Consider the following 14308-nt stretch of genomic DNA (forward strand, 5'->3'; position numbering starts at 1 on the left):
CTAATAGTCTTTAATAAGACTCAACTACTTGGTTGAGTGTGTTAGAAAAATTTACCAATAACTTAGTATGTAAAATATCGCATCACAAAACTAGCTTATTTTCTCTACTTCTTCCCTCTGCCCCCCAACTTTTAAAAAATAGTTCAGGAAGTATTTATTGATTACACTTGCTGTTTGCTAGGCATTTTGCTAGGCACCTGTGATACATAGTAATGAAAGTTTTCAAAGAGCTTAGTCTAATGGAGGGCCCATAAACTCTCTACTTATAGAGGCGTACATATACATGCACACCCTTGTAGTTTTTAAACCAGATTTTAGTTCAAAAGCGTCATTTAATAAAAAATAGCATTTTCTCTCTCTTTATGCTGAAAACATTTTTAAAAAATTTCATAGTGAGTTTTCCTATGCATTAATGTCATAACACAACTTTACTGAGGTCACCTCATCGCCCACAATTGTGTAATTTAAAGAGACTTAATTTGTTCTGAAAATTAAATATTCATATGTATTCAAGACATCTTAGTACTTATAGCTGGGTAAACTTGATCTCTTAGATTTTTAGCTGCTGTATATTCGTATTCAAAAAAGAAAAATCCTTATGTTTCTGACTATTTATAGCTTCTTTCATCAGAAGAAAACTACCAGAGCATTTGTTACAGCCAGTCAGATAGTCAGTGTGGTTCTCCTCCAAGGGGTTGGTCAGAAGAGTTGGATGAACGTGGGCATACCTTATATACCTGTGACTATACTAATGAAAAGGTACATTCTTTTTTTTTCTCCTCTAGTCTTTCTTTGCAGAATCCTCTCATAACAGGTTGCGTACTGACGTTTTGGTAGTATTTTAAAACCTCATGAAAATGTTCCTCTTCGTAATTCTGTAACCATGACAACTGTCACGAAATCTCAGTACTACTCATTCATGGTTTTAAACTGTTTTCAATGATGTTGATTTTTATGGTGTCTTCCCCTATCTAAGCCAGACTTCTAAGATTAGGCCTTCTGTTAATTGTTCAGACTTCTTCAGTAAACATATTTCTTTGCATTTTACTTTGGGAATAGTTTTTCAACATGGCATTATTACATACCACCTTACTGCCTGTCCTTCTTTATCTATTATGACTAAATTTGTGCAAAACGAAAACCATTGATCTAGTATTTTATGATTGATTATATGGGAGATAAATATTGAAATTTTATGTGTATATTACATTTGGTATTATCTGAGAGGGAGACTGGTTGTGCTAGTTTAGAGAATAGATGCTTGTGAGAAAAAGGGAGTAATAAATTTTTACCTAAGGGAGTAGTAAATTTTTACGCTCCTTCTTTCCCGCCTTAATTATTTGATACTGGAGAATAAAGAAGCATTGGTTTTCATTTGTTTTACAAGCAAGATCATATGTTTGTATTAGTACTGCTTAGTGTCCCCCCCCATATTTCCTATATTATACTGCATGAAGTTCTGTTGTTACCATTGTTTTGAATAAAAAGTAAGATATATTGGCTACAGGAACATAATTCCTAAGGGTTTGCATTAACTGAGACAAAATATTTTATATTTTTATATTTAAAGGTTTAAAAAATTTCTTCACCTTTCAGGGTGGGGGTATAATTGATGCATCTGTGTATCTGTGTATTCTTTATTTCTTGGTGTTGGGTTGTTAAGTTGTGCTTGAACCACAAGTGTGATGCTGGAGCAAAGAATAGAAAATAAGCTTATATTTAATATTGAGTGTCTTTATTCTTACCAGACTTAAGATACAAGTTTATTAATATAAAATAGTAATTTTATTATTTTCATTAAATTTTTATTTTTTGCAATATTCCTGGGTGGCGAGCAGGTAGAATAAAATGTGTAGGAATAATATTTAATATTTTTTATTGTATTAGCTTAACCTCAGTCTTTTTTAAATTAAAAAGTAATACCAGTCTGTTTTTATAGTGGCTCAAACACGTTGATGATCAAGGTAGACAATATTACTACAGTGCAGATGGCTCTCGGTCGGAATGGGAACTGCCAAAGGTAACAACGGATCTTCTGTTTAAAAAGAGTATGTGCAAGGGATGCACAGGTGGTTCAGTGTTAGAATGCTTACCTTTCATGTGGAAGACCTGGGTTCAATTCCCAGACCAAGCACCCCTTCCCCCCCAAAAGAGTAAATAATGTCTGAAAATGGGTTTCAGCAGGTTTATTTAAAAATTTTTATTCAATTTGCAGAAAGCATAGTAGGATTTTTAGAATTCACTGTAAATTTTGAAACTGGCTAAATTTGTGTAGGATTTTTTAACTTTATCTTCTTGGTATAATGCTGATTATTCCTATTTATAAACATTTTGGTTCAACATGAAAAATGAGTTTTTTTGTTATTACTGGAAATAAGAATATAATACCTTCTTAAATCTAGCTGTTTTGAGTATATTGAAATTTCCACATGAAGTTGGTTTTATATTTAAGCTTTCTTTTTTATTTAAGAGAGAGAAGAGTCACTCAAATAGCCACATTGATCCCCTAATATAAATGTATGTTGTAATCTAGTTATACACTGGCTGAGATAGGCAGCAAATGTGTTGAACTCTTTTAGGGCCTAGCAGGATATCTCTTTCAGACCACCTAAGTCAGGGCTGAGTTTGACAGTCGGTTTCCAGGTGGTCGTATACATGTCACTTGAGATGATTTTAAATGATATCTGAGAAAATATTTAAGTTTTAATTGATGCACTATTTTAAAATTTTAGGAAGAAACTAAAATTAGCAGACCAATCTATGGTGTCAACTGTCACATATATATACATATTTTAAAGAAATTTGTCTAAGCGTTCATAGTAAGTCAATTTAAAGAAAAATATTGACAGTATAAATGATACATGAATATAGAAAAAAATCACTAGGTATTGCTGGAATGACTACAAGTTGGAAAATACTAATCTAGTTAAACTGGTGCTAATAGTGATTTCTTTCTTATGTGAGTATCATCTGGCTTTTAATTATTTGGTGAAATTTTGCAACTTCATACTAGTAGGATAAGATATGCAGCCTGTAATTGATTTTTAAGAAAACTTGTGATTCTGAGTTGAACTAGTAACAGAAGAGCTCTGACAGCTTTTAAAACTTTATGATCTCAAGGAAAAATATAGGTTGCTGTAATGGAAACTGGAAAGGAGAGATGGATAAAGGAAATATTGGTTGTTAGGTTTAGACCCAGGATTTTCTTGCAGTTTAAATGAAGATTGTCAAATATTCCTTTAAAAACTTTTTTCATGTATTTTACATAGCTTTTTTGCACCCCTCAGTAGGGGGAAAAATGTGTTTCATATTTTTAATTGCTTTGCTGTTCAAATTAATTGTAGTTTTGAAAATAGAAATCACATTAATACACTTTTGTATAGTATTATTGTTTTATCAAACCTTTGTCCCCAATATTTCCAAATATTTTCTCCCATTGAGTTGGCTGCCTCTTCACTATTTTGACAGTCTCTTTAAGGGCAAAAGCATTTGATTTTGATGAGTTCCCATTTATCTATTTAGTGGTGTTGTTTTAGAAATAACTATTTTCATAAAAAAAGAAAAAATAAAAATAACTGTTTTCAGCTTGACATGTTAGTGGAGATAATTTTTACATTTTAAGTGCAAAAACTATCACATGTGAAGAGTTATAAAGGATATTACTACATTGCCCTTTTACTTTAAGATAACCATAAAACAATACCAGGAATGAAAAAAGTTGCAAATAAAAGTATACTAAAAGTGTTACAAAATGCTCTGAACATATTCAGGCTTTAAATTTTTTATCAAGACACTGCTTTTTAAAATTAGAAACATAATTCAATAAAATATATGTGGATTTATTTCATTTTCATCATTAATTTCTATTTTTCAGTCTGATTCAGAAGATAAAACCATGTTTAACCAAGTTAAACTGTAAACTTGAGGTTGTGCCAGCCATCCAGAACCCCTATAGTGGTCTCATTTTAAGAACCATAGCATAGCACTTTGGTGATACTTCAGTAACAACTTTTGTTTTTAAATTAAATTTTACAAAAAGTTGAATACGAATAACTCAACACTTTATTTTCTAAATTTAATTGTCTAGTACAACTTTTAAGAAGAAAAATAACATTTCGAATTTAATATGGCTCTTACCAACATTTAGGGGGAAAAGAGGCATACATAATAAGATTAATGATGTTTTATTTTATTAATATACTGGGAAAAAGTCATTGAATACATCAGCTATTACTTTTCAGAAATAATACCATGTTTAAAAAAAGTTAATCAAATTTAGTGGTTGAAATAGAAAAGAGATTCTTATGAATAGTGATGACTAAAGTTTGTAATACCTTATGTACATAAACTGGAATAGGAATATATTTTGGGGACATGGCTATTCAGTGTTGAAAACTGTGTAATAGGATGATTGGGTCTACTAGGCTTACTGTAAAATATGAGATCTGATTTTGACTTAGAAGAAAAATCTGCTGGCTGACAGTGACTTACATTATAAGAGACTAATGCTTCAAGATAATATTAAATATATAATATTAATTTTTTCACTTCACTTCATAAATTTGGATTTGGCTTCTAACTCTGCTTCAAATATCATTTGAGTTGTAGAGGAATCTTAGCTTTTACTGTGTCTTCCTTCACAGTGGTTTTGATTCCCTGGAGTAATTCACAAACTTTATTTAGGGTGATTTGTCCCAATACAGGGTCCGTTGCAGGGAGAGGCTCTCAGGATGGCCTGATATCTAGAACAATTTGGAACCTTTTCTTAACCAGTGATTAAATATTCTATTGGGTTTCCTATTAACGCCTGTATTCCTATATCAAGAGATTTGTAGACCCAATATTATTTTTTGAGTAAATTTCTTGTTATAGTTTGTGTAGTGCTTGCCCTACATATTACAATATACATACTTAATTTATCACAGTCTACTAGTATCAACATTTTACAACTTCAGGTGGAATATAGAAAGTTATCATCAATCACATCCCTTTACCCTCCCTGGTCTATACATTTTCTGAAGTAGTATTCATATGCAATAATAATGTTTAAGACAGCTATATCATAGGCAGGGGAGGGTAAAAGGATGTAATTGTTGATTCATTTCCATATTCCACTGTAGATAAAATAGAATACTAAAAGCTGTCCAAGTCGCTACCCATAGGAGACCAGTAAAGGAGAAACAGAAATAATAAACAGGAATAAACAGCAAATGAGCAATAAAATGGCAGACCTGAACACTAACAAATATGCATTAAACATAAATGGTTTAAACACACCTATTAAAAGATTTTCAGAATGGGTAAGAAGCAATGACTCAACTATATGCTTCTACAATATACTTATTTCAAATATAATGATAGATATATCATATCATGACACAAAATAATTGAAAAACGTATCCATGCAAACACTAATCAGAAGAAAGCTGGGTTGGCTATATTAATGTCAGACAAAGTATACTTTAGAGCAAAGAAAATTACCAGGGTCAAAGATAGATGACAAAAGTTAAATTAACTAAGAAGACATAATTCTAAACTAACTAGTACTTCAAAATACATGAAGCATAAAGTGACAAAACTGACAGGAGAGACAGCTATCATTGGAGACTTTAGAACTCCTCTCTTAGTAATTAGTAGAACCTCTAGATGGAAAATCAACAAAGATATAAAAGAAATTGGACAGGATATAGAAGAAATGAACAACCCTGTCAACAATCAGGATCTAATTGACGTTTATAGAACACTCCAACCATAAGCAGAGTACACACACTTTCTGAGTACACATGGAACGTTCACCAAGGTAGATCAGATTTTGGGTCACTGTAAAACATATACACACGTACACGCAAACCATTATAAAAGAACTTAAGGGGTGAGCCACAGTGGCTCAGCAGGCAGATTTCTTGCCTACCATGCTGGAGACCCGGGTTCAATTCCCAGTGCAAGCCCATGCAAAAACAAACAAAAAAACTTAAGTTATGCAGAATCTGTTCTTTGAACGTATGAAATTAATAGAAAACAATAAGCTACCAGGAGAATTTCCAAAGATTTAGGAATTAACAACATCCTTCTAAATAATCCATGAGTCAGTGATGAAATTTCAGGGGAAATTAAAATGTATATTGGACTGAATGAAAATGAAAACACAAAAATCAGTGGGATGCAGCTATAATAATGTTTAAAGGAAATTTATAGTACTGAATACTTATATTAGAAAAGAAGAAGAGCCTCAAATTAATAATAGAAGTTCTCAGGTCAGGAAACAAAAAGAAAACCAAATAAACCAGAAGGAAGAACATAATGAAAATAGTGGCAGACAATGTTTAAATAGAAAGTAGAAAGATAATAGTGAAATCATTTGGACCAAAAGCTGGTTATTTGAACAAATCAGTGAAATTTATAAACTTCTAGTAAGAATGTCAGAGAAGAAACAAATTGCTGTCAGGAAGGAATGAAAGAAAGAATATAATCACATACCCAGCAGACATTAAAAGAACAGTAAGTGACTAGTATGAACAACTGTGCACATATATTCAACAACTTAGATGAAATGGATCTATTTGTTTAGTCACCAGCAAACAAAACTCAACCAATGTGAAACAGATAATCTGAATAGTACTATATTAAAGTACTATTCAGTTAGAATTCATAGTTAGAATCCTTCTGAAAAGAAATCTCCAAGCCCAGATGTTTTCACTATAGAGTTTTACTGAACATTTAAAGGAGAAATAACATGAATTCTGCACAGTTTCTTCTGGAAAGTAGAATAGGAGAGAACACTTCCAGAATCATTTTATGAGGCTAGAATTATCCTGATTCCAAAAATGGAGAAGATATTACAAGAAAAGAAACCAGAAGTCAAATATCTCTCATGAGCATAGATACAGAAATCTTTGAGAAAAAATTAGCAAACTGAATCCTCCAATATATTCAAAGAATGATTCACTACAATCAAGTACAGTTTATTCCAGAAAAGTAAAGCTGATCCAGTACTCAGAAATGGGTCAGTGTAATTCATCATGTTAATAGTCTAAAGAAGAAACACATGATCTCCTCAACTGAAACTATATATTTTAATTTGCAGAATGATGTCACAGTTTGAAGAGACAGTTTGAGGGGTTTGTATGGACTCTTTTTTTTTTTTAAACTTTTTAAATTGCATAGTATATCATATATAGAAAGCAAAGAAATAAAAAAGCAATAGTTTTCAAAGCACTCTTCAAAAACTGGTTACAGGATAGATCCCAGAGTTTGTTATGGGCTACCATACAGTCCTCTCGTATTTTTTCTTCTAGCTGCTCCAGAATATAGGAGGCCAGAGGGCTTAAATACTTTTTTATCATCTCAATTGACTTTTCCCCCCCTTTTTTGTGAACAACAGCATAGGTACAAAAAAGCTATAAATTTCCAAGCACAGCACGACAATTAATTGTAGAACATATTTCAGACCTTGACATGGGTTACAATTTCACAATTTTAGGGTTTTACATCTAGCTACTCTAAAATACTGAAGACTAAAAGAGATATCAATTTAATGATTAAGCATTCATATTCATTTGTTAAGTCCTATCTTCTATGTATAATTCCTCTATCATCGTTGATCTTTCCATAACTCTCTTTGGGGTTGTTTGGGCTGTGGCAGTTCTAAATTTCTGCTGTTGGAAGGGTCTGTCACTAATATGGGGTAGAGAGATGGCACTATCTGATGTTCTGGAGAGGCTGGACTAGGCTTCAGGACTATCTGGATCAGGGACCCATCTAGAGGTTGTAGGTTTCTGAAAAGTTACTGTAGTGTATGGAATTCTTGTGGAATCTTATATATTGCCCTAGGTGTTCTTTAGGTTTGGCTGAGATGGTCCTCGTTGGGGTTTGACAGGTAATGACAGATAGCAAGGTCTACCTGAAGCTTGCATAAGAGCGACTTCCAGAGTAGCCTCTCAACTCTATTTGAACTCTTTCTGCCATGTATAGATTCATTTTGAGGAGTGAAGAAATGGGATATTATGGAAAAAGATGTTGCGAGATTACTTAATATTAAAAGAAAAACATCCCCAAAATATAATTTATATTGAAATTATAGTCAGTCTTTGAGAGTAAAGATTTGCTGAACTTTATAGGGGTGATGAAGAATGAATATTATGTAACCCTTGGTTCCAGAGAAAGAATCTCTTAAAAAGGAAATTAACTTTCTTTGGTTATTTTATTTTAATTTGTTATAATTGCCTGTATAAAACAGCAAGTATAACACTTTTAAAAAATATTTTTATTGAGAAATATCTGCACACATATAGTCCAACCATATTATATAATCAGTGACTCACAGTATAATCACATAGCTGTGTATTCTTCACCATGATCATTTTGAGAACATTTGCATCACTCCAGAAAAAAATAAAAATAAAAAAAGAATGCATACATCCCATACCTTTTACCCCTTCCTCTCATTGACCCACAGTATTTCAGCCTACCCAATTTTTACCCTTTTTCTCCCCTGATTATTTATTTTTTTATCCTTTTTTTTTTTTTTAACTCATCCGTCCATACCCTGGATAAAAGGAGCATTAGACAAAAGGTTTTTACAGTCATATGGTCACACTGTAAAAGCTATATAGTTATATGATCTTCTTCAAGAATCCAGGCTACTGGAATACAGTTCAGCCATTTCAGGTACTTCCCTCTAGCCACTCCAATACACCATATACTAAAAAGGGATAACTCTATAATGTGCAAGAATAACCTCCAGGATATCCTCTCGACTCTGAAATCTCTCAGTCACTGACACTTTATTTCATCTCATTTCTCTCCTCTGCTTTTAATAATAGAGGCTTCCTCATTCCCATGATGCCGTGCCCTGGCTCATTCCCAGGAGTTTGGTTCCGCATTGCCAAGGAGATTTACACCCCTGGGAGTCATGTCCCACATAGGAGGTAGGGTAGTGAGTTCACCTGCCAAGTTGACTTAGAGAGAGAGGCCACATCTGAGTAGCAAAAGAGGCTCTCCGTGGGTGGCTCTTAGGCATAATCATCAGTAGGCTTAGCCTCCTTTACAGGAATAAGCCACAGAGGGGTGAACCCCAAGATTGAGGGCGCAGCCTGTTGAATTGCTTGTCCCCTCTGCTTGTGAGACTATCAGGAATTTCTCACATGTGGAAGTTTGATATTTCTTCCTTTCTTTCCAATTCCCCAAGGGGACTTTGCAAATACTTTTTTGTTCTCTGCCAAAATTACTCTGGGATATATATATCAGGGCATCACACTAACCTGTACAAACCAACAAGATCTCACTCCCTATTCAAAATTTCATGTAATTATGGTGTTCAAGTAAACTGACTATACAAGTTAAATTTGAAAATGTGCTACCCAAAATATAACATTTTGCACCAAATAAACATTTCTGCCTTTGATCTGTCACAGAGGTTGAAGTTTGAAAATATTTGCCATATCATCCTTAACCTTTATCATCTGATTTACCTTAGTCCTATCCAGATCAGCTTTATTCATATTTCTAGACAAAGCCTGATCATTTTTTCAGCACTTTAAACAGTTGTTGAATGGGGTAATGCTGACTTTGGTAGCTTCAGTGCTCTAACTCTGAGTCTCAGGTGTCACATAAATACCCAAAATTTTAGGGAATGACCAGATTATATACAAAGAGCTCAGAATCTCAGAATTTAGAAATATCAGTTACAACTCCCCCATATATGTGACTGCTATAAAAGCTTACAATCTAGGACCATCTACAATAGGCCCCGACCTAATTAGCCCATGCTCTCAACTTCAGTTCTCTGAGTTTGTATATTATAGTTAATCTGTATGAGTGAGGCATGATAATATTTGTCTATTTGTTTCTGACATTTCATTCACCATACTGTCCTTAAGGTTCATTCACCTATTGCATGCCTCCAGCATAACTCTTAAAGCCTCATGTTCTTCAAATACTTTGTCTTGGTTAACTACTTGATATTTCAGACAATGTGATTTAATGCCTTGTTGATTATGTGTCCTTAATTTTATATATAATTTTCTTTTGGCAGAAATTACCTAACCTTTGTACACAACTGGTATATTCAGGATTGGCCTTTAGAATTAGGACCGTCTCTATCATTAGACCTGCCATAATAATGATATGTTTTATCATTTCAGAGAACCCAGCAGTAGTATGTTTGGCATATAAGTAAAGCAAAGACAATAACAACAACAACAACATAAACTTTAAATAAAAGAATACTGTGTATATTGCAAGCGTTATTTTTAAAACCTAAACCAAAAATTGAATTCATGAGAATTTTAGAAGGAGTCTTAAAAATTTAATTTGTCCCATGACCTCATTTTATGAATTATGATAACTAATATTTATTGAGCACCTACTGTTAGGGTAGTGTTTGCCATTTTTTGTACATTGTTTAATCTGTTGCAACTCTGTGAGTAGGGTGGTTTTTCTGTCATTTCTCTTTTGAAGTTGAAGAGACTTGGACTTGGGGAGTTAAATATTTTGCCAAAGGTAACACTCATTTGGTCTCTCTAACATCAGAATCCACAATCTTTTCCATTGTGCCACAGTGCTGGTCAAAATGAGAAAATTGGCCAGAAAAATTAGAGTAATATGATGAACTCTGTGAAGCATCATTTATAAGTTTGGCTTTTGTTTCTATTATTTATGAAGTATATTTTGTTTTCTTCAGTATAATGCTTCATCCCAGCAGCAGAGAGAAATAATTAAAAGTAGGAGCCTGGACAGACGACTGCAAGAACCGATAGTGCTAACGAAGTGGAGACACAGCACAATCGTATTAGACACCAACGACAAGGTAGGACTTTTCAGGAAATCTGTTGAGAATTGTGGCAAGTTCTTTGTGCATTATATTGTACAGAGAATTGTATCCATTTGTACTGATATCTTATTTTGTATAGTAATTCTTCTGTTAAATATGAATAATTCTTAAATTTTTTTAAATATAACAATAAACACATTCTTATCATATGATCATTCCATTCTACATATATAATCAGTAATTCACAATATCATCATATAATTGTGTATTCATCATCATGATCATTTCTTAGAACATTTGTATCAATTCAGAAAAAGAAATAAAAAGAAAACAGAAAAAAATTCATACATAACCTTACTCCTTACCCCTCCCTTTCATTGATCACTAGCATTTCAATCTACTAAATTTATTTTAACATTTGTTCCCCTTATTTATTTTTTTAAAAATATAACAACAAACACATTAAAATGATCATTCTGTTCTACATACATAATTAGTAATTCACTGTATCATCACAGTTGCATATTCATCATCATGATCATTTCTTATAACTTTTGCATCAATTCAGAAAAAGAAATAAAAAGACAACAGAAAAATATTCATACATACCATACTCCTTACCCCTCCCTTTCATTGATCACCACCATTTCAATCTAAATTTATTTTAACATTTGTTCCCCCTATTATTTATTTTTATTCCATATGTTTTACTCATCTGTTGATAAGGTAGATAAAAAGAGCACCAGACACAAGGTTCTCACAATCACACAGTCACATTGTGAAAGCTATATCATTATACATTCATCTTCAAGAAACATGGCTACTGGAACATAGCTCTACCTTTTCAGGCAGTTCCCTCCAGCCTCTCCATTACACCTTAACTAACAAGGTGATATCTATTTAATGCGTAAGAATAGCATCCAGGATAACCTCTTGACTCTGTTTGGAATCTCTTAGCCATTGACACTTTATTTTGTCTCGTTTCATTCTTCCCCCTTTTGATCAAGATTTTCTCAATCCCTTGATGCTGAGTCCCAACTCATTCTAGGAGTTCTGACCCACATTGCCAGGAAGGTCCACACCCCTGGGAGTCATGTCCCATGTAGAGAGGGGGGAAGACAGTGAGTTTGCTTGTCATGTTGGCTGAGAGAGAGAGAGGCCACATCTGAGCAACAAAAAAGGTTCTCTTGGGGGTGACTCTTTGGCCTAATTTTAAGTAGGCTCAGCCTATCCTTGTGGGGTTGAGTTTCATATGCACAAACCCCAGGATTGGGGGCTCAGCCTATTGCTTTCGTTGTCCCCACTGCTTGTGAGATTATCAAGAATTCTCCACTTGGGGAAGTTGAATTTCCCCCCTTTCTAATTCTTTGCCAAAATATTTGATATCCTTTGAACCAACTTAAACTTTTGATCTGCATATATGATGAAATGTAACTATGCTATTTACTTTCTCTTTGGCAGAACCTCATACCATGGTGATAACTATTTTATTGTATTCAACATCAATTTTTTATGAAATAGGTTTACATTTTGGGTTTTTTATTTTTACACAGTGAATTAGATCATCTGTGGCTTAATGATGATACATTTGATATGTTTGAACCTAGTAGGCAGCACATTTTTTTTATTACTCTATTTTAATGTCACATTTCTTTTTATCTTTTGTTTGCCTTCAATCTTCATGAAGTTTTATAGTGAAGATAATTATTTGTGCTCATCTCAGGGAAGATTGGAATCTTTACTCCTTTTCTTTCCCAGATGTACTTCAAAAAAAAATTATTTCGTAAAAATTTTTTTTGACTTTTTTCTTTTTTTGTGAAAAATAACATATATACAAAAAAAGCAATAAATTTCAAAGCACATTGCAACAATTAGCTGTAGAACAGATTTCAGAGATTGGTATGGATTACAATTCCACAAGTTTAGGTTTTTACTTCTAGTTGCTGTAAGATATTGGAGACTAAAAGAAGTATGAATATAATGATTCAGCAATCATACTCATTTGTTAAACCCTACCTTCTCTATATAACTCCACCATCACCTTTGATCTTTCTCTTACTCTTTAGGGTTATTTGGACTATGCTCATTCTAACTTTTTCATGTTGGAAGGAGCTGTCAATAATATGGGATAGGGGGATGGGACTAGTTGATCTTCTAGAGAGGCTGGCCCCTCTGCATTTCAGGACTTATCCAGATATACTTTTGGCTACTTAACAAAAATCAAAGAATGATAAAACAGCTCTTGCAGAAAATGTTTCTTTTATCAATATGAGGAGTGGTGTTCTGTTTTTCAAATAAGTCATGAATTTTGATGCAAGCATCAGAATAGAAAAGTCATAAAGTTTTATTTCCGCTCTCTCCCCATATAAAGGAATTTACTCTACAACATGATTTTTAATGTCACTTAGCATTCCATAGTATGTTTATGTCCTAATTTTCTTTACTAGTCTACATTGTTGAATATTAAGTAGTTTCCAATTTTTCTCTATTATGAGAGACTGTGATAAACCTCCTCAAGCTTATAGTTTTTAAAAAAATAGTTTTTTTACACACAGTCCATATTCACCAAACATATGCACTACTTTTACACACCCCGATCTCTTGGTAATCTCTAATCTGCTTTGTCTCTGTGTATTTGCTATTTCTTGAGATTTCTTACAATACAATCATTGTATTTCATGCAGTATTTTTCCTTCCATGTTTTAAGCCATAAAGTTTTAAACTTTCTTACGATTTATATCTTTATAGTATAACTTCATTTTGGAAATGGGGTGGGAAATTAGTATGAAGTTGAAGCATGTTAGGCATACTAATGTTAAATGGTGAATATGGTCATCCTCAAATTAATTTATCTTAAAAAGGTATTTGTCATTGAAGACTCTTCTTACCATCAGTATTCTCTTTTAGCATAATTAACAGGTCTTCTGCACATTTAGGTAATGTAAATATACTGAAGTCCTCTAAGACACATTTCTCTAAGTTTGAATACTTTAAGTTTTAAAAACCTTTATAAATTATCTCAGCTGATCAGTTAAAACCAGTAGTTTTTTTTAGTACTGTAAGTGAAGTTCTGTTGAATTGAAAGTGGATTTTTGTGGAGCTGTATCATATATTGTAGAATGGACTAATAGGACAACAATGAAAGCAGTAGAGCAATTTCTAGTTTCTATTTTATGAGGATGCTATGCAGTTGAATGTAGAGGGCATATTAAAAGAATAAAATTCTGGAGTCTGTGGTAACTGAAGATATGCTGGAAAATATATTAAATTTGCGATTAATCTGGATAAGTATGATATGTAGAAATTTTTAATAGAAAAGTTCATTCAATGCGAGAACCATCAGATTACAATTCAGTGTGTATAGACATCTCCTAAACATATATAAAATTCTAGGGCAAAAGCCATTGTTGAACAAACTCCACTGCCTCTCAACATTAGAAAGAATAAGAATGTTTATACTTGTGGTATAGGGTGGTGTAGATTTAAATTTTCTTACCCCTTGATATTCATTTCCATACTGTTGCTTAGAAAAACTTG

The 14308-nt window shown here is 32.9% G+C and overlaps 1 protein-coding gene across 4 annotated transcripts in view; it reads left to right on the forward strand.

The window, feature by feature from the left end:
• The window catches only part of ARHGAP12 (Rho GTPase activating protein 12), a 129565-nt gene that overhangs the window by 69631 nt on the left and 45626 nt on the right, over positions 1–14308 (forward strand). For 2 of the 4 annotated variants that reach the window (XM_077152286.1, XM_077152278.1), the window contains exons 5-7: positions 619–759; positions 1940–2020; positions 10682–10807. In XM_077152286.1, coding sequence (XP_077008401.1) covers positions 619–759; positions 1940–2020; positions 10682–10807 — 348 coding nt within the window. The remainder of the gene's footprint in view (positions 1–618; positions 760–1939; positions 2021–10681; positions 10808–14308) is intronic. The other 2 variants (XM_077152294.1, XM_077152302.1) reach the window with 2 other exon arrangements.

This window comes from Tamandua tetradactyla, chromosome 1 (assembly GCF_023851605.1).
Source record: "Tamandua tetradactyla isolate mTamTet1 chromosome 1, mTamTet1.pri, whole genome shotgun sequence".
Taxonomy (NCBI): Eukaryota; Metazoa; Chordata; class Mammalia; order Pilosa; family Myrmecophagidae; genus Tamandua; species Tamandua tetradactyla.